This window comes from Anomaloglossus baeobatrachus, chromosome 5, assembly GCF_048569485.1.
Source record: "Anomaloglossus baeobatrachus isolate aAnoBae1 chromosome 5, aAnoBae1.hap1, whole genome shotgun sequence".
Taxonomy (NCBI): Eukaryota; Metazoa; Chordata; class Amphibia; order Anura; family Aromobatidae; genus Anomaloglossus; species Anomaloglossus baeobatrachus.
In genome coordinates this window covers 53453896-53480633 of record NC_134357.1, presented here as the reverse complement: position 1 = coordinate 53480633, position 26738 = coordinate 53453896, and the positions used below count along the sequence as shown (strand labels likewise).

Below are 26738 nucleotides of genomic sequence, written 5' to 3'. Positions count from 1 at the left end.
GGGTCGTGCGGCATCACAGCGACGTCACACGGCAGGCGGCCAATAGAAGCAGAGGGGCGGAGATGAGCAGGACGTAAACATCCCGCCCACCTTCTTCCTTCCGCATAGCCGGTGGAGGCAGGTAAGGAGATGTTCCTCGCTCCTGCAGCTTCACACACAGCGATGTGTGCTGCCGCAGGAACGAGGAACAACATCGTATCTCCTATTGGTGCGACATTATGAAAATGATCGACGCTACACAGATCACCGATTTACGATCGTTTATCGGCGCATCTAGGCTCTACACGTTGCAACATCGTTACTAGCGCCGGATGTGCGTCACTTTTGATTTGACCCCGATGATATCGCAGTAGCAATGTCGCAACGTGCAAAGTACCCCTTATTCTCATGATAAGCCATCAATGTAAAAGTAGTGGACAACAACGTTAAGGATCACTCACATGAGCATATATATTGGATGGGTGAAATGTGAGAAAATCTCGCGTTGCACGCCGACCAATGTTAAGCGGGCTTTACACGCTACAATAAATCTTACGATGTGTCGGCGGGGTCCCGTCGTAAGTGACGTACATCCGGAATCATAAGTAATATTGTAGCCTGTGATACCTCCGATCGATTGCGATTGAACGAAAAAACGTTCATCGCACGCACGTCATTCAAAAGCTAAAAATTGTACGTCGGGTTGTTCAATGTTCCCGAGGCAGCACACATCGCTGTGTGTGACACCCCGGGAACGATGAACAGATCTTACCTGCGTCAGTGGCTCCCGCCGGCAATGCGGAAGGAAGGAGGTGGGCGGGATGTTTACGTCCCGCTCATCTCCGCCCCTCCGCTTCTATTGGCCGGCTGCCATGTGACGTCGCTGTGATACCGAACGTCCCTCCCACTCCAGGAAGTGGATGTTTGCCGCCCACATCGAGGTCGTATGGAAGGGTAAGTACGTGTAATGGGAAATAATCGTTTGTGCGACACGGTCAACAAATTGAACGTGCCTCACATACGATGGGGGCGGGTACGATCGCATACGATATCGTATGCTTAATCGTAACGTGTAAAGCAAGCTTTAGTCAATGAGGCAGAGCAGATCTGCAATTATTTTCTCATACCGAATCATGCCGCGAATGCCCCTGCAAACTGGATCATTCGCACCTATACAAGTCTATGGGTGCATGTGAAACACAAGACTGTACTTGGATGTTAACCAAGTGTAGTCCAGTATACACTGACAAGAGAGAAGATGGAGAGATTAATATCTATCTCTTCTCCACACATGTGATCCAACTCTCGCAAGCAAGAGAATCAAAGCACAGTATAAAGACACTCAGCTTACGTCTTCAGCAGAACGCAGCCTAAAATGTAGACTTTTCGCTTTAGTTTGAGGGTTTTAAAATCTTAATTGGAGTAAGGGATAAGGAATTACAGCTTTTTAAAATGTAGCTGCCTCTTTTTCAAGGGACCAAAAGTAATTGGACAATTGTCTCAAAAGCTCTTTAATGGGCTGTTTGGGATATCCGCTCATTTATCCATCATCCGTTAAGCAAGTAAAAGGTTTGGAGTTGATTCCAGGTGTGGCATTTGCATTTGGAAGCTGTTGCTGTGAATCTACAACATGCGGACAAAAGAGCTCTCAATGGAAGAAAAACAACAATCATTCACCAGAAAAAAGTAGAAGAAATCCATTAGAGAAACAGAAAAGTTAGGAGCGGCCAAATAAAAAGAAAGTGCACTGGTGAGCTTGGGAACTAAAAAAATGCCTGGACGTCCTCAAAGACAAAAGTGGTGGATGATCGTAGAATCCTTTCCATGGTGAAGAAACGAAACATCCACCCACGTGAAGAACACTCTCCAGGGAGTAGGTGTTTCAACATCTAATGCCGCCGTCACACGGTACGATCTATCGTGCGATTGCACGAGCGATCGTACCCGCCCCCGTCGTTTGTGCATCACGGGCAATTTGTTGCCCATGTCGCACAAAGTCGTTAAACTCCCATCACACGTACTTACCTCCCTGATGACCTTGCTGTGGGCGGCGAACATCCTCTTCCTGAAGGGGGAGGGACTTTTGGCGTCACAGCGACGTCACACAGCGGCCGGCCAATAGAAGTGGAGGGGCGGAGATGAGCGGGACATATCATTCTGCCCACCTCCTTCCTTCCGCATTGCCGGCGGGACGCAGGTAAGCTGTGTTCATTGTTCCCAGGGTGTCACACAGAGCGATGTGTGCTGCCACGGGAACGACGAACAAACGGCGCGCAGAAGAAGGACCGACATTATGAAAATGAACGACGTGTCAACGAGCAACGATAAGGTGAGTATTTTTGCTCGTTCACAGTCGTTCGGAGGTGTCACACGGTACGATATGTCATACGATGCCGGATGTGCGTCACTAACGACGTGACCCCGCCGACATATCGCCCAATATATGGTACCGTGTGACGCCGGCATAAGTCTACCATAAAGAGAAATTAAAAAATATACATCTGGAACAATGATGGTGTGAACAAGGTGCAAGACTCAAAAATATACAACTAAACAATAGGATAAAGAGTTGCACACCAGTCACAATATATAGGGGAATAATGAAAAGCAGAACTGCTATGGGAATACTAGACTGAAAAATACAATGGACTATCTGAAAAAAGTGAACAACATGAAAATGGAATGTGCATAACTGCTATGAATAATAGGAATGAGAGATATTTAGCCACTGTATTGATCAATGCAAAGGAGCCCCAAAACCAAACGCCAAGGTAATCTCTATTTTTGGGGTCCCTAACCTATGTGTGAGCTCACCTGCAGTTAACTGTATGTTCTCCCCGTGTTTGTGTGGGTTTCCTCCGGGTTCTCTGGTTTCCTCCCACACTCCAAAGACATACAGATAGGGACTCTAGATTGTGAGCCCCAATGGGGACAGTGTTGCTAATGTATGTAAAGCGCTGTGGAATTAATAGCGCTATATAAGTGAATAAATATTATTATTATTTCATTTTAAATAAAAAATAGCGGCATGCAGAGGCCAAATCACAAAGATTTGGTCACTGTCCTAATATTTCCAGACCTAACTGTACTTGATTTAATAAATGGCAGAAGTTACCTGCCTGATGCAAATAGTTGAAATCTAGTGGTCAGTATGAATATTTATTGCCATGATGGAGCCATACTAGATACTTATGGCTATACTTAATCTCCTGCTCAAATAGGGAATCAGGTATTGAAATCCAAAATGTACAGTATATTCTCCATTCAAAAGCACTAAGTTGTTCACATCAATCGAATTTATCAATAAGTATTTAATGGGTTTAATTGTTCCACACCACACACAGAAGATGCGCCTCTCCTCGGTGCCCACGAGCACAGTCCATCCATTTTCTGTGGATGTGATTGATACAATCCTTCACATAGTTGTATGAGTTTTGTCTATGTTGTAAGAAAACCTTTATGCCCTCTGTGTCACAGGTGTGTCATCAGTGACAGACAGTCATGTGGTGTCCGGCAATAGAAGGTCACAGCGTTTGGCTGTACAAACTGCTCCCTGAGCTTCTATCTTTCCTGCTTGATCTATTTGGTATCCTATGTATCTCCTCCACTTTGTTTTGATCCCTTTCCCTTTAGGACCCTGCGGAGTTCATCACCCTTGCTTTTCATCAGCACTTCCTTGGTGTCTATAAATACCCTCATTTCCCCATAGTCCGTGCTGGTGATAGGTCCTCAACCCTTAACAAGTCTTCAGGGCAAGAAGTCGGCTCGCATTCTTATGGTGTAAAGGGGTTGTTGTTTGAAGTTCCTCTTCCTGAGGCATCTGGAGACAAGTTGTTGTTTCCTTCCCTTATTTATTATTCTTGTGTCTTCTTTAGAGTTTAGTGGGGTTGACTAGGTGCTCATTACATTCACTCCCTACCAAGGGCCCAGATCAGGGTCAGCCTAGGGCCAATTATCCAGCTCAGCGCATAGGATCAGAACATATCTAGTATGGTGAGGGGACCCAGGGCCCAGAGGATCTGCTTGGTCAGGAGTTACCACTGCCCATTCCCTAAACGCAGGTTCTCCCTTTGCTTCCCTTTTGCCATATGCTGGGTACTTCCCTGTACCTAGCGTGGCACTCTGAGACTTTATGCTCTCTACCCATGTACTCAGACACTGGAATTCCTATTCACAGACTCTGACTACAGTGAATGGATCTTGCAGAGCAGCAGTTCAAAGCATCTTCCAAAGGAGCATGAACTATCCAAGTGAAATAACACTGCATCATGGCTGCCTCACTAATCTCCATGTGTTTACCAAAGTTTTTACAAACCTGACATTATCACTCACATATTGCCAACTTTCCCCTGGGGAAATCAACTCATCAAAGCCGAAGTAGATAATAAGAGTGTGAGCAGTAGTAGAAGAGACAGGCGGGAAGGTGCAGGACATACATAGAGTGTGTTTATTCTCCTAACCAACTTCGTGCTCCCCGGGGTTATCCGACATCTCCATGGCGTAGAGTTTGAGCCCCTCGTGGCTGCGGCCGATGTTATACACACGGGTGATGTTAGGACACATCTCATTCACCACTTTCATCAGCTGCAAGAAAAAGAAAACAAAATAGCAGGATACATGATTTGCATTGTTTGGTGCAAAAGGTGGTGTAACCCATCCAATGCCAAAAAATGCCAACAACCACCTTATTCTACACCCATCATTGCTGCAAACAACCAGGCAAGGAGTATCAGCAGCCCAAGAAAAGCAATGCAAAAACAGGCAGACATCAGCAAAATATCACGTCCAGGCACTGAAATCACATCACATGAAGTGTTAGCAGTGCAAGAGTTAACTCCTTCACCACCCGGCGATTTTCTGTTTTCGTTTTTTCCTCCTCGACTTCCAAAGGCCATACATTTTTTATTTTTCCGTCAACATAGTAGGAAGAGGGCTTTATTTGTTAGACGAGTTGTACTTTTCAATGAAATCATTAATCTAATATATAAAGCTGAATGTGTGTATGTGTATGTATGTATATACTGTATGTATGTATGTATGTATGTCCGGGATTGGCATCTGCACCGTCGCAGCTACAGTCACTGTACACTCACACGTCTGGACCCCGAGAGCGTCATAGGCTATGTTTTGAGGGGAAATTTTAACCCCGCGCTTTACAGTTATTCGCCAAAAAACCTGCCTCCATTAAAGCGAATGGAGCTGGGAGCCACAGTGCAGCCAGAACTTCAGAAGAATGCGCAGCCACGCCCTTATATGGAATGTTGACGTGTCACAATGCAGCCAGGGAAAGAGACAGACACAGACAGGGAAAGAGACAGACACAGACAGGGAAAGAGGCAGACACAGACAGGGTAAGAAACAGACATAGACAGGGTAAGAGACAGACACAGAAAAAGAGACAAACTGACAGGGAAAGAGACAGACAGGGAAAGAGAGGGAAAGAGAGAGACAGGTTAAGAGACAGACTCAGACAGGTAAAGAGACAGACAAAGAGACAGACAGGGAAAGAGAGGGAAAGAGACAGACAGGGAAAGAGAAGGGAAAAGAAAGACAGGGAAAGAGAAGGAAAGAGACAGACAGGGAAAGAAAGGGAAAGAGACACAGTGAAAGAGAGGGAAAGAGAGGGAAAGAGACACAGGGAAAGAGAGGGAAAGAGAGGGAAAGAGACAGACAGGGAAAGAGACAGACAGGGAAAGTGACAGAGATAGATACACAGACAGGGAAAGAGATTGAGACAGACGGAGAAAGAGACAGAGACAGTCAGAGACAGACAGGGAAAGAGACAGACAGACAAAGAGATCGAGAGAGAGAGAGACAGAGATATATACAGAGGGGGAGACAGATATTATAATTACATTTCTATCTATTTGTTTTGTGGTTTTTGTGTGCAGAATACATTTTTGTTAATAAATTCTATTTTGTTAACAGCAGTTATTAACCCGGGCAAAGCCGGGTAGTACAGCTAGTTTTACCATATACTGAAAAAAAATCCAAGAGCGGGAAAATTGCAAAAAAAAAAGTGCAATTCTACAATTGTTTTTGTTTTATTTACCTTAATCACTATATGGTAAAACTGACCTGGCAATATAATTCCCCAGGTCAGTACAAGTTCTTAGATACCTAAATATACAGTTTTGTTTCTTTAATTGGTGAAAAAAAAATCAGAAATTTGTAAAGAAAAAAAAATGTTGCTTTTGTCACTATTTTCCGAGACCTGTAATGTTCTCATTTTTCAGAGTCTGGGGCTCAGTGATGGCTTAATTTTTGCATCTTGAGCTGACGATTTTACAAATACCATTTTTGGGTATATGCGATGTTTCTGAATTCGGTGATATCATATATGTGTCTTATTCATTTATTTATTTATTGTTTTACTTTCAATGGGGCAAAAGGAGTGATTTAAGCTTTTAGGATTGCTTGAGCTCTGATCCCTTGTGTTTATAGATGACAATTTCCCCATTATTAACGTGATTTAAAAATTTTGATAACTGTCTATGCCGGACACACACACATATATATATATATATATATATATATATATACAGTACAGACCAAAAGTTTGGACACACCTTCTCATCTCTAGTACAACTGTTAAGAGGAGACTTTGTGCAGCAGGCCTTCATGGTAAAATAGCTGCTAGGAAACCACTGCTAAGGACAGGCAGCAAGCAGAAGAGACTTGTTTGGGCTAAAGAACACAAGGAATGGACATTAGACCAGTGGAAATCTGTGCTTTGGTCTGATGAGTCCAAATTTGAGATCTTTGGATTCAACCACCGTGTCTTTGTAGAAAAGGTGAACAGATGGACTCTACATGACTGGTTCCCACCGTGAAGCATGGAGGAGGAGGTGTGATGGTGTGGGGGGGCTTTGCTGGTGACACTGTTGGGGATCTATTCAAAATTGAAGGTATACTGAACCAGCATGGCTACCACAGCATCTTGCAGCGGCGTGCTATTCCATCCGGTTTGCGTTTAGTTGGACCATCATTTATTTTTCAACAGGACAATGACCCCAAACACACCTCCAGACTGTGTAAGGGCTATTTCACTAAGAAGGAGAGAGATGGGGTGCTACGCCAGATGACCTGGCCTCCACAGTCACCAGACCTGAACCCAATCGAGATGGTTTGGGGTGAGCTGGACCACAGAGTGAAGGCAAAAGGGCCAACAAGTGCTAAGCATCTCTGGGGACTCCTTCAAGACTGTTGGAAAACCATTTCCGGTGACTACCTCTTGAAGCTCTTCAAGAGAATGCCAAGAGTGTGCAAAGTAGTAATGAAAGCAAAAGGTGGCTACTTTGAAGAACCTAGAATATAAGACATATTTTCAGTTGTTTCACCCTTTTTTAAGTATTTCATTCCACATGTTTTAATTCATAGTTTTGATGCCTTCAATGTGTATCTACAATTTTCAGAGTCCTGAAAATAAAGAAAACTCTTTGAATGAGAAGGTGTGTCCAAACATTTGGTCTGTGCTGTGTATATATATATATATATATATATATATATATATATATATATATATATATATATATATATATATATATATATATAAAAATATACATATATACTGTATACTATATACAGTATATATACTATATACTATATACTGTATATACCCTGTTTCCCCAAAAATAAGTCACTGTCTTATTTTTTTTTTTGCCCTGAAAAAAGCACTAGGTCTTATTTTAAGGGGGTACAATAGGATAAAAAGTTGCACACAAGTCACCATGTATATGGGAATGATGAAAAGCAGAACTGCTATGGGAATGCTAGACTGAAAAATACAATGCACTACCTGAAAAAAGTGAAAAACATGAAATTGGAATATGCATAGCTGCTATAAATAATAGGAGTATAAGAGATGTTTAGCCATTGTATTGATCAATGCAAAAGAGCCCCAAAACCAACGCCAAGGTAATCTCTATTTTTGGGGTCCCTAACCTATATGTAACCTCACCTGCAGTTAAAAAAATTGATGTATGTGGGAAGCAAAGGACTAAGCTATATACTGTATGTGAAGTGAAACAAATGGCTGTGGGTGGGGAAGGGTTCTGAGACAAAAAGTGCATACTAACTAAAGAATGTATGTCTGGAACACCAATGGTGTGAACAGGGTGCAAGACTCAAAAACATAACTATACAATAGGATAAAGAGTTGCACACAAGTCACAATATGTATGGGAATAATGAAAAGCAAGACTGCTATGGGAATACTAGACTGAAAAATACAATGAACTATCTGAAAAAGTGAAAAACATGAAAAATGAAATATGCATAACTGCTATGAATAATGCATATTTCATTGTTCATGTTTTTCACTTTTTCAGATAGTTCATTGTATTTTTCAGTGTAGTATTCCCACAGCCATTTGTTTCACTTCACATATATAGCTTGGTCCTTTGCGTCCCACACAGAGCAAGTTTTTTAACTGCAGGTGAGGTTACACGTAGGCTAGGGACCCCCAAAAATAGAGATTACCTTGGTGTTGGTTTTGGGACTCTTTTGCATTGATCAATACAATGGCTAAACATCTCTTATTTTCCTATTATTCATAGCAGCTACGCATATTTCATTTTTCAGGTTTTTCACTTTTTCAGATAGTTCATTGTATTTTTCAGTCTAGTATTCCCATAGCAGTTTTGCTTTTCATCATTCCCTTATACATTGTGACTTGTGTGCAACTCTTTATCCTATTGTATAGTTATGTTTTTGAGTCTTGCACCATGTTCACACCATTGGTATTCCAGACATACATTCTTTAGTTATTTTCAGGGGGTGTTTTATTCTCGAAGGAGATGGTTGGGGTAAGTTTACCATCCACAAAAAGCAGAACTCCCCCATCTCAGGATCGTAATGATTTGAGGTGAACTGAACCGCAGAGTGAAGGCAAAAGGGCCAACAAGTGCTAAGCATTTCTGGGAACTCCTTCAAGACTGTTGGAAAACCATTTACGGTGACTACCTCTTGAAGCTCATCAAGAGAATGGCAAGAGTGTGCAAAGCAGTAATCAAAGCAAAAGGTGGCTACTTTGAAGAACCTAGAATATAACACATATTTTCAGTTGTTTCACACTTCTTGTTAAGTATTTCATTCCACATGTGTTAATTCATAGTTTTGATGCCTTCAATGTGAATCTACAATTTTCAGAGTCATGAAAATAAAGAAAACTCTTTGAATGAGAAGGTGTGTCCAAATTTTTGGTCTGTACTGTATATAACTTAGGAGAAGAATAAACCACACCAGATAATCAGGTTGTTTTTTTCACATCCTAAGCCACATAATGCACAAACGTGTATAGAGCTCGGCTTTATCATTCTAGTCCATACCTGTCTCATTTCCTTGTAATTGTGATGTCGGAAGTCAAGGTTGTCAGAAGTTGTCATCTCGTTCCTTCTGTAATAATAATTATTGGGGTCTAGGCATAAAATAATAGGGATAATAGTATTAACTGCAAGACATGGCATTGCTTTAGCTCTTAGGTCGCATTTTGAAATGTTTTAAGGGAAAAAAATAAAATATATCAGAAATACCTTAAATCAAAAGCAACGGATTAGTAAATGCTATAAACAAAGACTGAGCAATAGAAGCAAAAGGTACTACTGCTGAGTGTGACTAGGCTGTGCAACAGAAGTCACCACAGTGCCCGCCCCTTCTCTGACATCACTTCCTGTTCTGCCGCTGTTGGTTGATGTCACCTCACACTGACTTCCTGTCCTGTCGCTATTGGTTGATGTCACCTGACACTGACTTCCTGTCCTGCCGCTATTGGTTGGTGTCACCTCACACTCACTTCCTGTCCTGCCGCTATTGGTTGATGTCACCTCACACTGACTTCCTGTCCTGTCGCTATTGGTTGATGTCACCTCACACTGACTTCCTGTTCTGCCGCTATTGGTTGATGTCACCTCACACTGACTTCCTGTCCTGTCGCTATTGGTTGATGTCACCTCACACTGACTTCCTGTCCTGCCGCTATTGGTTGATGTCACCTCACACTGACTTCCTGTCCTGTCGCTATTGGTTGATGTCACCTCACACTAACTTCCTGTCCTGTCGCTATTGGTTGATGTCACCTCACACTGACTTCCTGTTCTGCCGCTATTGGTTGATGTCACCTCACACTGACTTCCTGTCCTGTCGCTATTGGTTGATGTCACCTCACACTGACTTCCTGTCCTGCCGCTATTGGTTGACGTCACCTCACACTGACTTCCTGTCCTGTCGCTATTGGTTGATGTCACCTCACACTGACTTCCTGTCCTGTCGCTATTGGTTAATGTCACCTCACACTAACTTCCTGTCCTGCCGCTATTGGTTGATGTCACCTCACACTGACTTCCTGTCCTGCCGCTATTGGTTGATGTCACCTCACACTGACTTCCTGTCCTGCCGCTATTGGTTGATGTTACCTCACACTGACTTCCTGTCCTGCCGCTATTGGTTGATGTCACCTCACACTGACTTCCTGTCCTGTCGCTATTGGTTGATGTCACCTCACACTGACTTCCTGTCCTGCCGCTATTGGTTGATGTCACCTCACACTGACTTCCTGTCCTGCCGCTAATGGTTGATGTCACCTCACACTGACTTCCTGTTCTGCCGTCTCCTGAATGTAATAAGCCCTACAGTAATACTAAAATCTTCTTGCTCCCTTTGAGCTGTTTCCTTCTGTATTTGGACTACAAAGCGGGGAGGAGAGAGCTGAAATGTGAGCACAGATTTCCTAATAATAAAAATATCTCAGCATAAAATATTAAAAATTTTAAATGCAACAATCTATATATATAATTGCCTTATTCTGTCTGTCTGTCTATCTGTCTGTCTATCTGTCTGTCTGTCTATCTGTCTGTCTATCTGTCTGTCTGTCATGCTCCAAAATTGTGTCCTTACGGTGACACAAAGCTGATTGGCCGCTGGGCTCGCCATGGCCCCGCCCCCCCACACGGATTGGCCGCTCGCCCAGGCTGCGCCCCCACACGGATTGGCCAGCCGCTCGCCCAGGCTCCGCCCCCCCACAGATTGGCCTCTCGCCCCGGCACCCTGCAGGCATTGGCAATTCGGCCACGCCCCGCCCCCCTCACGCAATGCACGCTAGCTCTGGCCCCGCCCCCTCCCTCCCCCCGCGCATTCCCCGAACTGACACGGCTGTCACGGAGGTGAGTACTGTACTGTACTCCCCTCCCCCCCCCCCCGCGCATTCCCCGAACTGACACGGCTGTCACGGAGGTGAGTACTGTACTCCCCCCCACCCCCCCCCCGGCCCCCGCTCGCACGGGAGTGGTGTGGATACGTTGGTAACCATGCTCGCATGGTTACAAGCGCATCAAGGTCCTGCTGCGGCGGAAGATCCACACGCACACACATAACAGCACACACACAAACATACACACACATCAGATCACACTCACTCTCACACACACACCTCACACACACCTCACATCGCATCCACACACTCACAGCATCCGGCGATATCCCTTGTGTTACGGGGGGACCGGCAGATTAGGACCAGGGGGTATATATCCTAATCGCCAGTCGGGGCCCACCGTGCTCCAGATGACAAAGGAGCTGCTGGCACCTGAGGGTTAGGCGGAGACTATAGAGCTGGACTGCTCTGAGATAACCCAGGAACTCTGGGAACCAGTCACGTGTGTTGGGACACGTCAGACCGGACGACAACCCGATTAGCGTTTTGGTGCACCTAGCGCTACACCAACCACGTGTGCAGGAAACACGTCAGGCCGGGTGGTAACCAGGTAGCGTTGACCGGAAGACCGCCACGAAAGCGCCCTGTCGGCCACGTGTGTAGGACACGTCAGGCCGAGTGGTCCTCCGATTAGCGTTTCTGGCCACCTCTCGACTGGCCACGTGTGTGTAGGACACGTCAGGCCAGATGGGTACACCAGTAGCGTTGACCGGGAAGCCGAGGAAAATAAGGAACACCCTGTTAACTCCACAGGGGTCCTGGAGTACGCTGTCCGTGCGCGTAGGGGGCACAACCGGACAGGTGGCGCAGCAGGTGCGTTGTCCGTGTGCGTAGGGGGCACAATCAGACAGGTGGCGCAGCAGGTGCGTTGTCCGTGTGCGTAGGGGGCACAATCAGACAGGTGGCGCAGCAGGTGCGTTGTCCGTGTGCGTAAGGGGCACAATCGGACAGGAAGCACAGCAGCCGCAGCCCAGTTAACGCCACTGGGCTGCTATAGCAAGACTGGAACGGCAGGAGGGAAGCACGGCGCCTGACCCTGATGTGCCGAGCCACGAATCTTGGCGTGACAGGCACCGTTCGCCTAACCCTACCTACCGCTTCCCAACATAGGCTTATGCCGCAATGAAGCTCTAACATGGAGGTGTGCTCTGACTGAGCAAAAGTGAAGACTGCGCACCTCCATGTTGTCTCCAGCCCCTTTTATAACCTGGGTCCGCCCCAAACCCAGGGTGGAACCACCAAGGTCCAATAGCAGAGTGCCATGTCATCAGTGACGTCACATGCGACCTATCCGGAACCGCCACGTCATTGATGACCTCATGGCAGCCACGCCCCAAACACTTCACCAGTCATCGTCTGACGACCAATACTGAGGTGCAAGATCATAGGGGCGGGCCTCTGCGAGCCAGTCCGGAGTTGCCACGTCATCAGGACACCTGACACCCTCTGCCCTATCAGGGCCTGCCACCTCACGGACATGCTCAGTGAGGTCCTTACCGGACCTAGCCTCTGGTGCACTAAGTGGCTGAGCATGCCCAGTAGCCTGAGCAACAGGCTCAGAAAGCAGACTATCAGTTTGAGCATGCTCAGTAGGCACATCCCAGAACTTAGACACAGCACGAAGTCCAAGTACCTGTGCAAAGAGGCTGTTAGGGTTAATTGTGGGAGCATGCTCAGTAGCCTGAACTGAGGACTTAGTCTCAGACATAACACAATCAGGCTGAGCATGCTCACTAGGCAAAACACCGGGCTTAAACTCTGGCTGGGGTAAATCGGCGCACGCATGCGCACTAGCCGCCTCTCCACACTTAGGCGTGGTGGAAGGAACAGCCAACTGGACGACCCGAGGCACGGCCAAGAACGGCAGCCGGCGCCTGGGCGCAACAGGAACCGCAGCAGGCTGCTTGCGGCTATGGCAGCGCCGGTTCGTAACACCTTGCTTCTCGGCCTCGATACTGTGCTGTTGTGACCTTCCAGGACCTGACGGAGGATCACATGGCCAGAGGCATGTGGTATCTCCGGATGTTGTGACTGTGAGCGCGTATGTGCGATATCGTCAGTGTCTGTGTGTGTGAGTGGATGCGATCGGGTGTGTGTGAGTGGATGCGATCGGGTGTGTGTGAGTGGATGCGATCGGGTGTGTGTGAGTGGATGCGATCGGGTGTGTGTGAGTGGATGCGATCGGGTGTGTGTGAGTGGATGCGATCGGGTGTGTGAGTGTCGGCAGAGGAGCACGGCGTGCTGGAGGAGGCTGGGAGCAGAGAGGCTGATCATGGGGAAGGCTGGGAGGGGGAGGCTGAGATGCTGGGGGAGACTGGGAGGGGAAGGCTGATGCTGAAGGAGGCTGGGAGGGGGAGGCTGGGAGGAAGGAGGCTGGGAGGAGAGAGGCTGATCCTGGGGAAGGCTGGGAAGGGGAGGCTGATGCTGAGGGAGGCTGGAAGGAGAGAGGCTGATGCTGGGGGAGGCTGAGAGGAGAGAGGCTGAGGCTGGGAGGAGAGAGGCTGATGCTGGGGAAGGCTGATGCTGAGGGAGGCTGGGAGGGGAAAGCTGATGCTGGGGAAGGCTGGGAGGACGGAGGCTGGGAGGAGAGAGGCTGATCCTGGGGAAGGCTGGGAGAGGGAGGCTGATGCTGGGGGAGGCTGGAAGGAGAGAGGCTGATGCTGGGGGAGGCTGGAAGAAGAGAGGCTGATGCTGGGGGAGGCTGATGCTGGGGGAGGTTGGGAGGAGAGAGGCTGATGCTGGGGAAGGCTGGGAGGAGAGAGGCTGATGCTGGGGACAGAGAGGAGAGGCTGATGCTGGGAGGAGAGAGGCTGATGCTGGGATGAGAGAGGCTGATGCTGGGAGGAGAGAGGCTGATGCTGGGGGAGGCTGGGAGGGGGAGGCTGATGCTGGGGGAGGCTGGGACGAGGGAGGCTGATGCTGGTGGAGGCTGATGCTTGGGGAGGCTGATGCTGGGGGAGGCTGGAAGGAGAGAGGCTGATGCTGGTGGAGGCTGATGCTTGGGGAGGCTGATGCTGGGGGAGACTGGGAGGAGAGAGGCTGATCCTGGGGCAGGCTGGGAACGGGAGGCTGATGCTGAGGGAGGCTGGAAGGAGAGAGGCTGATGCTGGGGGAGGCTGGAAGGAGAGAGGCTGATGCTGGTGGAGGCTGATGCTTGGGGAGGCTGATGCTGGGGGAGACTGGGAGCGGAAGGCTGATGCTGAGGGAGGCTGGGAGGGGGAGGCTGGGAGGAAGGAGGCTGGGAGGAGAGAGGCTGATCCTGGGGAAGGCTGGGAAGGGGAGGCTGATGCTGAGGGAGGCTGGAAGGAGAGAGGCTGATGCTGGGGGAGGCTGGAAGGAGAGAGGCTGAGGCTGGGAGGAGAGAGGCTGATGCTGGGGAAGGCTGATGCTGAGGGAGGCTGGGAGGGGAAAGCTGATGCTGGGGAAGGCTGGGAGGACGGAGGCTGGGAGGAGAGAGGCTGATCCTGGGGAAGGCTGGGAGAGGGAGGCTGATGCTGGAGGAGGCTGGAAGGAGAGAGGCTGATGCTGGCGGAGGCTGATGCTGGGGGAGGCTGGAAGGAGAGAGGCTGATGCTGGTGGAGGCTGATGCTTGGGGAGGCTGGGAGAGGGAGGCTGATGCTGAGGGAGGCTGGGAGGAGGGAGGCTGGGAGAGGTAGGCTGAGAGAAGAGAGGCTGATGCTGGGGGAGGCTGATGCTGGGGGAGGCTGGGAGAGGGAGGCTGATGCTGGGGGAGGGTGGGAGGAGGGAGGCTGGGAGGAGAGAGGCTGATGCTGGGGAGGGCTGGGAGGAGAGAGGCTGATGCTGGGGACAGAGAGGAGAGGCTGATGCTGGGAGGAGAGAGGCTGATGCTGGGAGGAGAGAGGCTGATGCTGGGAGGAGAGAAGCTGATGCTGGGGGCAGAGAGGCTGATGCTGGTGCAGCATGGGGGATGGAGCATGATGGGGGTGCACAGCATCGGGGATGGAGCACGATGGGGAGTGCGGAGTATGGCGGACGGAGCACGTTTGGGAGTGCGCAGCATGGCGGATGGAGCACGTTTGGGAGTGCGCAGCATGGCGGATGGAGCACGTTTGGGAGTGCGCAGCATTGGAGATGGAGCACGATGGGGGGTGCGCAGCATAGGGGATGGAGCACGATGGGGAGTGCGCTGCATGGGGGATGGAGCACGATGGGGAGTGCGCTGCATGGGGGATGGAGCACGTTTGGGAGTGCGCACCTCCCCCCAACACACACACACACACACACACGCGCGCGCACTGCACAACACACCACACACCACACACACACACACTGGGAACCACAAACAACTGCCCTACACAGACACCCACACACACAGACAACGCTGCACACACACAACACCCAACACACAAACACCGCGGCACACACAAATATACGCACATACCGCACAACACACACATTGCACAAAACATACCTCCCCCCAAAACACACCACACACACACAAACCGCGCAACACACACACAACGCTACAGACACACAGCGCTCCACAAACAACGCAACACACGCAACACACATACAACACCGCTCTCACCCCCCGCCACACCCAGACAACACCCAGAACATGTACAGCCCCTACACAAACACTTGGTAACTAAACAGAACAAGATCTATATATATATATATATATATATAACAAAAATCATACATGAACTACACAATACGTAAATTCTAGAATACCCGATGCGTAGAATCGGGCCACCTTCTAGTATAAAATATAATTGTTACAAAAAAAAATAGACAATGTAGATGGCAGCTTAACTATAAATAACTAACCTGGTAAAGGACATCCCAGTATCTCCATCCTCATGCATATGCTGCCTTCTTCAAACCAAGAACGTGGATTGATCCGAATATAGCGGCCGACCAAGGGCTCTAGGAATTCACTCAAGACGGGAATTTCCTTCTCGTTATTTCCGGTAAAGAACTGTAAGCACCGAAAATATAAAATTACAATGTAGAAAACAAAATCAGCAAAAGCATTCTCCACGTATATAATCCACAGCTGTTCATTACACAAACCTTCTGAAATATGTCACAAAACTACTGCAGGCAACAGAGTACCCACAACACATCACACAGGAATAGTTCAAATTGTTACATGGCTGTGTGCATGCTGCCTTAAGCGGGCTTTACACGCTACGACCTCGCTAATGCGAAGTCGTTGGGGTCACGGAATTTGTGACGCACATCCGGCCACATTAGCGATGCCGTTGCGTGTGACACCTATGAGCGATTTTGCATCGTCGCAAAAACGTACAAAATCGCTCATCAGTGACATGGGGGTCCTATCTCGAATATCGTTGGAGCTGCAGGTACGAAGTAGTTCATCGCTCCTGCGGCAGCACACATCGCTCCATGTGACGCCGCAGGAATGAGGAACCTCTCCTTACCTGCCGCCGGCCCCAATGCGGAAGGAAGGAGGTAGGCGGGATGTTACGTACCGCTCATCTCCGCCCCTCCGCTTCTATTGGGTGGCCGCTCAGTGACGTCGCTGTGACGCTGCATCGACCACCCCCTTAGAAAGGAGGCGGTTTGCAGGTCACAGCAACGTCGCAGGGAAGGTAAGTATGTGTGACAGGTCTGGTCGATGCTGTGCGACACGGGCAGCGATTTGCCCGTGTCGCACAACCGATGGGGGCGGGAACGCACGCTAGCGATATCGGTACTGATATCGCAGCGTGTAAAGTAGCCTTAACTCAATGGAAAATAATCAAGAGATCACAAATACAAAAAAACACAGGACGTCAACCTAAACCTTATGTAGCTAGTATGCCTCGACTCTTTGCATGACAGCCAGTTCTGCGGAGACTCAATCCAGAGCCAACTTTCAGTCAAAGTGTCGAGGAATGCTTACAGCCGCCACTCTCAGTGCTACGGGCAGTGACTGTACCCACAGTGGCACACCTGTATGACAGAAAGCCGGCGGCTCCCAGGAGAAATAAAGTTTATTTTCTCCCAGGAACTGCGCTTTCAGTGCAGCAGCCGGGCACTTTCAAAACACTATTAATCATCATATTAACCCTATATCTGCAGGTTAATAGCATTATCGTTCACTTTAAGGTACTTAGTGTACAAATTGGCCAATTAGTGTGTGCCCACCATCAATGACTGGCGGCTTTTCTCTGATGGGACCCTAACCCTTTCTTTCCAACATCCCTCACCATGGCCAAAAGCCTACAAATTTAAAGGGAATGTAGGATCCATTACTTTTTAAAAACAGCGTAAGACCCTGTTCATACTGCATTCCAGCAGATTTTTTTTTTTTTAAAAGGAGTCCTCCTGTAAAAGGGATTCACATGAACCCCAATGGTGCCATAGACGGCATCCCATTTTTAAGGGAATTCAGCTACAACCTCAGAACACAGAAACGCAGTGTGAACATAGCCTTAAACTGATGGGAGGAGGGGTCAGGCTAAGGGTGCGTTCACCTCCAGTGGTCATGCTGCGACATTTAGTGCAGCAGTCATGTCGCTACAGTCCTTGAACTATTTTCCTGCACCATCATTTCACCTACAAAACTGCATGGCAGATCATAATGGGTGCACACCTCCAAAAAGGGAGAATTTGCATTTTTATTACCAGAGGGCATGAGTTTAGAATTGAAGGGCAGCAGATGAACAAAAAATGTTCCCGTTGCGGTGAGCAATATAAACATTTGTCCCCTCCCTAGTAAAGTATTAAACATGATCACACTTTGCTGTAACATAAGCAATTACGACTTTTCAGTGTTGCGCTTCACAAGTTCCCTAATTAGCTGCTGGAGGTGACTGAAGCATGGATCATACAGCGCAGATAATTGCCGTCCGTTATATGTATTTCATATGTGTTGGGTTTTTTAATGGCTGACCTGGCAACCTTGTTTACCCCATCTGTAAATCTTTCAGGATATAAGTTTTCTGCACTGAGCCATTTCTAGTAAAACCACAAAAATGAAGGTTTATGGAAACAGTCTTGCTTCCAGATGAAACTTGGCAGGATTGTGGATTTTCTGAGATCTTTTTCAAAATTCCATTTAGCATCTTTATGTAATAACATTAACCGCTTCTGTATATGAGGGAAGTAATGTCATAGATAAGTACAACATAAATAAATGAGAGGAATTATAGGTAACTGGGCTGAAAATATCACTATTATATGTAAAGTCCTGCAAGATATGTGTAAGGATAGATAGTTAGAATAGATGGATGGATGAATCCAAAGGCTTCGGGATTATCACATCTAATGGATGCGACAATCCTGGGCAGCTGCATGCTGCTATATTTAAGCTGGAGGGGCCCAATAACCCCATGGGACTCCCCAGCCTGAGAATACCAGCCCCCAGCTGTCAGCTTTATCATAACTGGGTATCAAAATTGGGGAGGGAACGGCATGACATTTTTAAAAATTATTTATTAAATAATTTAAAAATAAAAAACACATGCAGTTCCTCTTATTTTGATACTCAGCCAAGATAAGCGCACGGCCTGGGGCTGTAGCTTGTAGCCATATGCTTCATCTGTGCTGAGTATCATAATATGGGGGGACCCTATGCCATTTTTTTTTTCTATTTAGTTTTACACCACAATAGGGACCCGAAGACAGGGTCTGCGATTGGTTGCAGTCCGACACTCTGTCACACAGGGATGCGTCTCACTGCAACCAATCACAGACGCTGGGACTGACATTGGGCAGGTGAAGCAGTGAATATGGATGAGCAATAATGAGTAGCCCTGGAAGAAGAGTGAGCGGCCGCGAGAGCAGTTACAGCTGCGCCAGAGACTCGGTAAGTATAGTGTGCTTGATTTATTCTTATTTTCTTTATTTTACCTTTATTTATTTTTTATTTCCCAAGTTGCTGAATCCAGATCATTAGCCGGAGTTCCCTGACAACTAGCACCCGGATACTTTTGAAACCTCACGGATTTACAGTCTGGGTCCGCCCATCACTAGTGAAGAGTGAATAATGACGGAAGAGAAGACTGGAGCTGGAGGAAGGAAGCGGGCCAGCGGAGGTCTGGCTGGAGCTACAGTGACAGGACAGGTGAGACTCGAGGTGAGTATAATGTTTTTTATTTTTTAATTCCTCAGTTTACTATGTTCTGGGCATTGAGTGACCCAAGAGACTAAAGCCTGCTTTACATGTTACGATTCTGCATACGATATCGTATGCGATCGTAACCGCCCCCATCGTATGTGCGGCACGTTCAATTTTGTTGAATGTGCCGCACAAACGATTAACCCCCGTCACACGTACTTACCCGTCCATACGACCTCGATGCGACCTAGAAGCGGAGGGGCGGACATGAGCGGGACGTAAACATCCCGCCCACCTCTTTCCTTCCACATTGCCGGCTGGAGCCGCGGGAGGCAGGTAAGATCTGTTCAATGTTCCCGGGGTGTCACACACTGCGATGTGTGCTGCCTCGGGAACATTGAACAACCTGACGTGCAATTCGTCAGGATTCAACGACGTGTATGCGATGAACGTTTTACCATTCAATCGCAATCGCACGTAGCTGTTACACACTACAATGTACCTTACGATGCCAGATGTGCGTCACTTACGACGTGACCCCGCTGACACATCGTAAGATATATTGTAGCGTGTAAAGCGGGCTTAATAAATGTCTTTTACCAACAATTCCATTTTTGGCAAATAAATTCAATGTGAATCAAATTTCCAAGTAAATTTGGACAAGTCTTGTAAATCAAATTTTGTTAAATTCGCTCATCCTTATTTAAAATGCAAAAAAAACCCCAACTTTTCTTACCAGATCTCCGGTTTCATTTTTCGCAAAGATCCAGCTGTGACTGTCATTACTGACCATGACTCGATAAGAGGTGACCCAATCACTCCTAGGGTAAGAACATTCATCATGAGAAGACATGGACAAAAACCAGTAGATATAAGATAAGTATATAAAATGGGTAATGAAGCTTCTATGAAGAGTTAGGAACAAGAAATCACACGGGAAACATCATTAGAAATGCAGCAGGATTCTTCATTGGCTTCTACCACAATCATAGACGAGACACTAGCAGTTATGTTGCCTATCATGTGAAGATTTTATCAATCACATCTATGGATAGGGTTGAGATTTGGAGAGTGTCTCTTGGATTCACGTTTGTAGGCTTGCCTATTCTTCCAGAAGAGCATTTGTGAAGTCAGGCCGTGTTGATGGAGGAAAGGGCCAGGCTCACAATTTCCATTCTATTTCTTCCCAAAGGTGTTCAATGAGGCTGTGGTGGCCACGGACAGCAAAGGCTCTTGTACAAAAACAGAATATAGATCCTTTGCTCTCCAATATCTCATCAAGTGCCTATCTTGTGTTTCTAACAATTTCCTAGTCATCGTGGACTATGTCATCCATTAGCTCAGATCTTAACATGCAATCTAACAAATTGTGAAGATGTCAATAGGCCGTGTTGCCTTCTGAGCTTTTGTCCATCTGTACAGCTCGCACATATAGTTTGTCCACCACTGAGATACCATTTGGTTAAAGTTGGACAGTCGGTCATATTCTTCAACAACCAAACGCCACCAACCATGGTTTTATGGACTTTGTGCACTGGCATGGTCTTGGAGAGCACAAAGGGGCCCTCGATGAACTGTTCCTGCACAGTTAGAAGCTACAATTATCCACATTGTCTTGGTATGATAAAGTTTTAAGATTTAACTTCACAGGAACTATGGAGCCAAGGCCGACCCATGAAAAACAAGCCAGTAGCATTATCCTGCCTCCACCAAACTATATAGTGGGTGTCATGCCTTCATAGAAATGCATATAATTATTTTATTATGCCAAGTAATAAGATTACATTTAGTAATTGACATTGATACTGTCCACTTGTCCAGTGATATCCAACAGCGCCATCTGTTGACAATGTTGTCTTACTGCAGTTAGTTTAATGTTTCACTGGTTACTGTGCAATGAAAATTGTCCTACCAAGGCTTATGTAGTTACCCATCAGACCTTGCATAGGTTCTGCCCCTTCTTCTTCAGCAGCCATTTCAGTTACATGAACACACACATTCTGCATGCTGAATATCTCTCCAGATCTCTGCTCCTTATGTTTGCCTCTACATAGCACAGTCGGTGAGTTATGATCCCCTGGTTAGGGCTCATCAAAATTATAATGTAGTTGGTCTGTTCTGCAAGTATTATCCTGTCATTAGCTAATATGTATTCGCCATGTAGTGCATTTACCCTGCATGTCCTGTATCAAATGGAATGCTATGTAACTCAGATATGTTGTATGTTGTACTTAGTATTTTCATTTATTTCTTGTAGTTTTACACTGATCTCATTAATAAAAGTTGTAAAGGACCCCCAGCGTCCGAGTCAATGCATTGATGGGAAAGAGTTAAGCTGTCTGTCAACTCGTCTTCCAACGCACAGATTGAGGGTGCCAGAACAGTAAAACGACTGCTATTAACGGGGTTGAAGCATAGACGCCGACTTCTATCAGAGAGCAGTCAAGCCGCATACAGACACCATGTCAGATAGAGGATCTGAAGTTTATGTAACACGCTCCCATGTAAGCTCGTCAGCTTCAAGGAAGTCTGTGAGCAGCGCTGCAATTGCCACCGCCAGGGCGAAGGCGGAAGCCGCCAAAGTGAGAGCTGCCTTTGCTGAACAAGAGTTGAAATTAAAGACAGAAAAAGCACGTCTAGAAGCCGACCTTGCAAAACTTGCTGTAGACACAGAAGCAGCAGCAGCAGAAGCTGAAGTACAGGCTTTAGAAGAAGCAGCACGCAGCGACAGTAAAAGTTTCAGGTTAAGGCTCGGACCCGAACTCAGTCATCGGGATATCTCACAACGCACTTCAGACTACGTGCTAAAGCATACCGCATCAGACGACCGTCTACATTCAGCTCCAAGAGAGAGACTTAATCCTGCCATTCAGCCATCAACCTTCATTCAACAAACATCCCATGTTAAGCATGAAGGTAATTCCGTCCACCTAACACCATCAGTGTCACCTGCACCCAAGTTTGTAGATTCCTATTACACAGCGAACCGTCCCAAAATGGAGGACCCCGATGGTGACTATCATGGCGACAACGTATTTGATGGCAACAATAACTCACTGGGACCTCATCATAGCAACATGTATCAGGACCACCCTCTCAGAAATCAAGAGCTACCAGATTTCCTCAAGTTCTTCGCACGCCGTGAGTTACTCACCAAAGGTCTTTTAAAGTTTAACGACCGTCCTGAAAGTTACAGAGCGTGGAGAGCTTCCTTCAGAAACGCCACGGCCGGCCTGGACATCTCTGCCAATGAAGAGATCGATCTCTTGGTCAAGTGGCTAGGAAACGAATCAGCAGAACATGCAAAACGCATCAGGGATATCAGCATCAACCACCCGAGCAAAGGTTTGTGCCTGTTATGGGAGAGACTTGATGAGTGCTATGGCTCTTCAGAGAGGATAGAAGAATCCCTCTTCAAAAGGTTGGAGGACTTTCCCAAGATCTCTAATAAGAGCTTTCACATGCTAAGAGAATTGAGCGACCTCTTGGTAGAACTCCAAGTCGCCAAGTTTGAAGGAGACCTGCCAGGCCTCGCGTCCCTAGATGCAGCCAGAGGTATTAAACCCATAGTGAATAAGTTGCCTTACAGTCTGCAAGAGAAATGGTTGAACCGGGGTTCAGATTACAAACAACGTCACAACGTGCCGTTTCCTCCATTCCATGTCTTCGTAGATTTTGTGCGCCAGCAAGCCAAGATCAGGAATGATCCCAGCTTTGACCTTTCCACCGCAGATCCCATCAACCCACGAACAGGTAAGCCTGCTCCAGTACGCAACCCTCGAGGCTCACCTATCACTGTACACAAAACTAATGTGTCTGCTACAGATTCATCACGCAAGACCCACAGTACAACAGAACCTGAAGGGTCACTAACAATTGACCCAGACAAAGAGTGCCCCCTACACAAAAGGCCTCACCCACTGCAACAGTGCAGGAGTTTTAGAGGAAAATCTCTTAAAGACCGTAGAATCTTCCTCAGAGAAAACAACATATGTTACAGATGTTGTGCATCCACATCTCACTTAGCTAGAGACTGCAATGCCAGTATCACTTGTTCGGAGTGTAACAGTCAAGAGCACAGCACAGCTCTACACCCAGAACCAGCCCCACAGAATTCCACGCACATCGACCGACTTACAGAGCACGGCGGGGAGGAGACAGACAGTACACCTCCTGAAGTGTCACCCCAGTGCACTCAAGTTTGTGGAGAAGGTCTCACTAACAAATCCTGCTCAAAGATCTGTCTGGTTACAGTTTACCCTATGGGCTACAGAGAAAAAGCGGTTAAACTCTATGCTATACTCGACGACCAGAGTAATAGATCACTCGCCAGCTCAGCTTTCTTTGACATCTTTGGAATCAAGGGACTTAGCTGCTCCTACTCACTGAAAACATGTACAGGAGTGAGTGAAGAATCTGGCAGGAGGGCAACAGGTTATCAAATCGAATCCCTAGATGGGAAGACATCCTTACCCCTTCCTACATTAATCGAGTGCAATGCCATCCCGAACAATAGAGAAGAGATACCCACTCCAGAAGCGGCACTACACCATCCCCATTTGAGAAACATAGCGCATCTCATTCCTGCACTTAATTCCCAAGCCAAGTTGGTCCTTTTGCTGGGGAGAGACATCATCAGAGTTCACAAGGTGAGGAAACAGATAAACGGTCCTCATAACTCGCCCTACGCTCAGAAGCTAGATCTAGGATGGGTAGTTATAGGGGACGTCTGCCTCGGAAAAGTTCCCAAGCCGAACAACATCCAATCTCTCTACACGAACACATTGGAGAGTGGCCGTCCATCCTTTTTCCTACCCTGCCCCAACAAATTCCCAGTGAAGGAAAATCTCACCAATTCAGCACACTTAGATGGTGGGAAAGACAGATACGCCATGGATGAATTGTGCGACGGAGACAAAGATCATCTAGGGTGCGCTGTCTTTCAAAAGACCAAAGAAGATTATAAACGAGCCCATTCCATTGAAGATGAGACCTTCCTGGAGATAATGGATCAAGGATTTCACAAGGATGAAAACGACAGCTGGGTGGCTCCACTACCATTCAAGCCACAAAGACCCTGTCTTCCTAACAACAAAGAGATGGCACTAAAGCGCCTTACCTACTTAAAGCCAAGTTTCTCAAAGAAGCCAGAAATGGAGGTACATTTCTTTGCTTTCATGGACAAAATATTCAAAATACCAACCGACCAAAATCCTGCAGACCATGCGACCAGAGCGGTATCGGCACCACGCCTCAAAGACACTAACTGGCTAGTCGGACCTGCATTTCTGTATCAACCAGTACCCACTGCTCACGAGACACATACACATGAACTCTTCGAACCCGAATCAGATGTAGAGCTACAGCCTCAAGTTTCCACACTTAGCACAACGATCACCAACAGGCACCTTGATTCCAGCCGCTTCCTCAGATTCTCTACCTGGAGATCGGCCTACAGAGCCTTGACTTGCCTGATACATGTCATTAGATCCTTTAAAAACAGACAATCGAGACCAGCTCCATGCAAAGGCTGGCATCGTTGTCATAAAGCTTACACAGTGGAAGAGCTCACGCAAGCCAAACACGCAATCATCTGTTGTGTACAGCATGAAGCTTATACCCAGACTCTAGAGTCCCTCCGGAACCACAGAAGTGTCCCAAAAGATAGTCCCCTTAAAAAACTGGACCCGTTTGTGGATACTCAAGGACTGCTGAGAGTCGGGGGACGAATTTCAAATGCAAAGCTTGAAAATGACGAGTGTACTCCAATCATTGTTCCTCACGGCCATGTTGCTTTCCTGCTGGTTGAGCATTATCACGCACAGGTTAGACATCAAGGGCGCTTGATAACTGAAGGAGCCCTACGGGAAGCGGGTTTCTGGATAACAGGAGTTAAGCGACTTGTGAGTAGAGTCATCTTCAAATGTATCATCTGCAGGAAACTCCGTGGTTCTTGTCAATCCCAAAAAATGGCAGACCTACCAGCAGACCGTTTGAGTACCGAACCTCCTTTTACTAACGTGGGCCTCGATGTGTTTGGTCCCTGGTCAGTTGTCACACGTCAGACTAGGGGAGGACATGCAAACAGCAAGCGCTGGGCCGTCTTGTTCACATGTTTGAGTATTAGAGCCGTACACATAGAAGTCATTGAGACAATGGACACATCCAGCTTCATAAATGCCTTCAGACGATTCATTTCTCTCAGAGGACATGTAAAGCATATACGCTCTGACAGAGGATCTAACTTTGTAGGAGCATGTGGTGAACTAAAGATTCCCTCAAATCTGGACATTAACCAAGTAGAAAGACGTCTTTCAGAACTAGGTTGTACGTGGACCTTTAACCCACCGCACTCATCTCATATGGGAGGTGTGTGGGAGCGCATGATCGGCATCGCTCGCAGAATCCTCGATTCCATCTTTCTGCAACTTGGTCCTTCGAAGCTCACTCATGAGACTCTAACAACCTTCATGGCCGAGGTAGTAGCTATAATGAACGCCAGACCACTGGTTCCCATATCCAATGACCCTGATGACCTATCTCTGCTCACCCCTTCAACTCTCCTCACCCAGAAGTTTAATGTGAGTATGCCGACTTCTGGAGAGTTTACTACAAAAGACTTGTAAAAATCTCAATGGAAAAGAGTTCAAATGTTAGTAGACCTTTTCTGGACTAAGTGGAGAAAACAATATCTCTCTACATTACAGACAAGAGAGAAATGGCAAGATAGTAGACCCAACATGAAACCTGGGAACGTCATCCTAGTGAAGAACACTCAGTCTAAAAGGAACGAGTGGCCTCTAGGATTGGTAACCAAGGTCTTCCCAAGTCAAGACGGACAGGTCAGGAAAGTGGAAATCAAGATTCCCAAGCAAAGTGGAAAGCTGTTTCTTAGACCTGTATCTGAACTTATTCTATTGCTCTAGTTTAAGTTTGTGGCATTCCCCCGGATGCCAGACGGGGAGTGTCATGCCTTCATAGAAATGCATATAATTATTTTATTATGCCAAGTAATAAGATTACATTTAGTAATTGACATTGATACTGTCCACTTGTCCAGTGATATCCAACAGCGCCATCTGTTGACAATGTTGTCTTACTGCAGTTAGTTTAATGTTTCACTGGTTACTGTGCAATGAAAATTGTCCTACCAAGGCTTATGTAGTTACCCATCAGACCTTGCATAGGCTCTGCCCCTTCTTCTTCAGCAGCCATTTCAGTTACATGAACACACACATTCTGCATGCTGAATATCTCTCCAGATCTCTGCTCCTTATGTTTGCCTCTACATAGCACAGTCGGTGAGTTATGATCCCCTGGTTAGGGCTCATCAAAATTATAATGTAGTTGGTCTGTTCTGCAAGTATTATCCTGTCATTAGCTAATATGTATTCGCCATGTAGTGCATTTACCCTGCATGTCCTGTATCAAATGGAATGCTATGTAACTCAGATATGTTGTATGTTGTACTTAGTATTTTCATTTATTTCTTGTAGTTTTACACTGATCTCATTAATAAAA

At 46.9% G+C, this 26738-nt stretch overlaps 2 protein-coding genes across 3 annotated transcripts in view; one reads left to right on the top strand and one right to left on the bottom strand.

Moving 5' to 3' along the window:
* Window positions 1–26738, bottom strand: part of CPXM2 (carboxypeptidase X, M14 family member 2) — a 136976-nt gene that overhangs the window by 33189 nt on the left and 77049 nt on the right. For both annotated transcript variants that reach the window (XR_012754215.1, XM_075348511.1), the window contains exons 6-9: window positions 19954–20038; window positions 15977–16127; window positions 9309–9397; window positions 4440–4563 (exon numbers count right to left, since the gene is read on the bottom strand). Coding sequence is in view for 1 of the 2 variants with exons in the window: in XM_075348511.1 (XP_075204626.1) it covers window positions 4440–4563; window positions 9309–9397; window positions 15977–16127; window positions 19954–20038 (449 nt within the window). In the remaining variant the exon portion in view is untranslated. The remainder of the gene's footprint in view (window positions 1–4439; window positions 4564–9308; window positions 9398–15976; window positions 16128–19953; window positions 20039–26738) is intronic.
* LOC142310800 (uncharacterized) lies at window positions 21174–26596 on the top strand. The gene is made up of 2 exons (XM_075348510.1): window positions 21174–21279; window positions 21475–26596. Exon 2 carries the CDS (start codon window positions 21680–21682, stop codon window positions 25841–25843), a length of 4164 nt encoding a protein of 1387 aa, XP_075204625.1. The 5' UTR covers window positions 21174–21279; window positions 21475–21679; the 3' UTR covers window positions 25844–26596.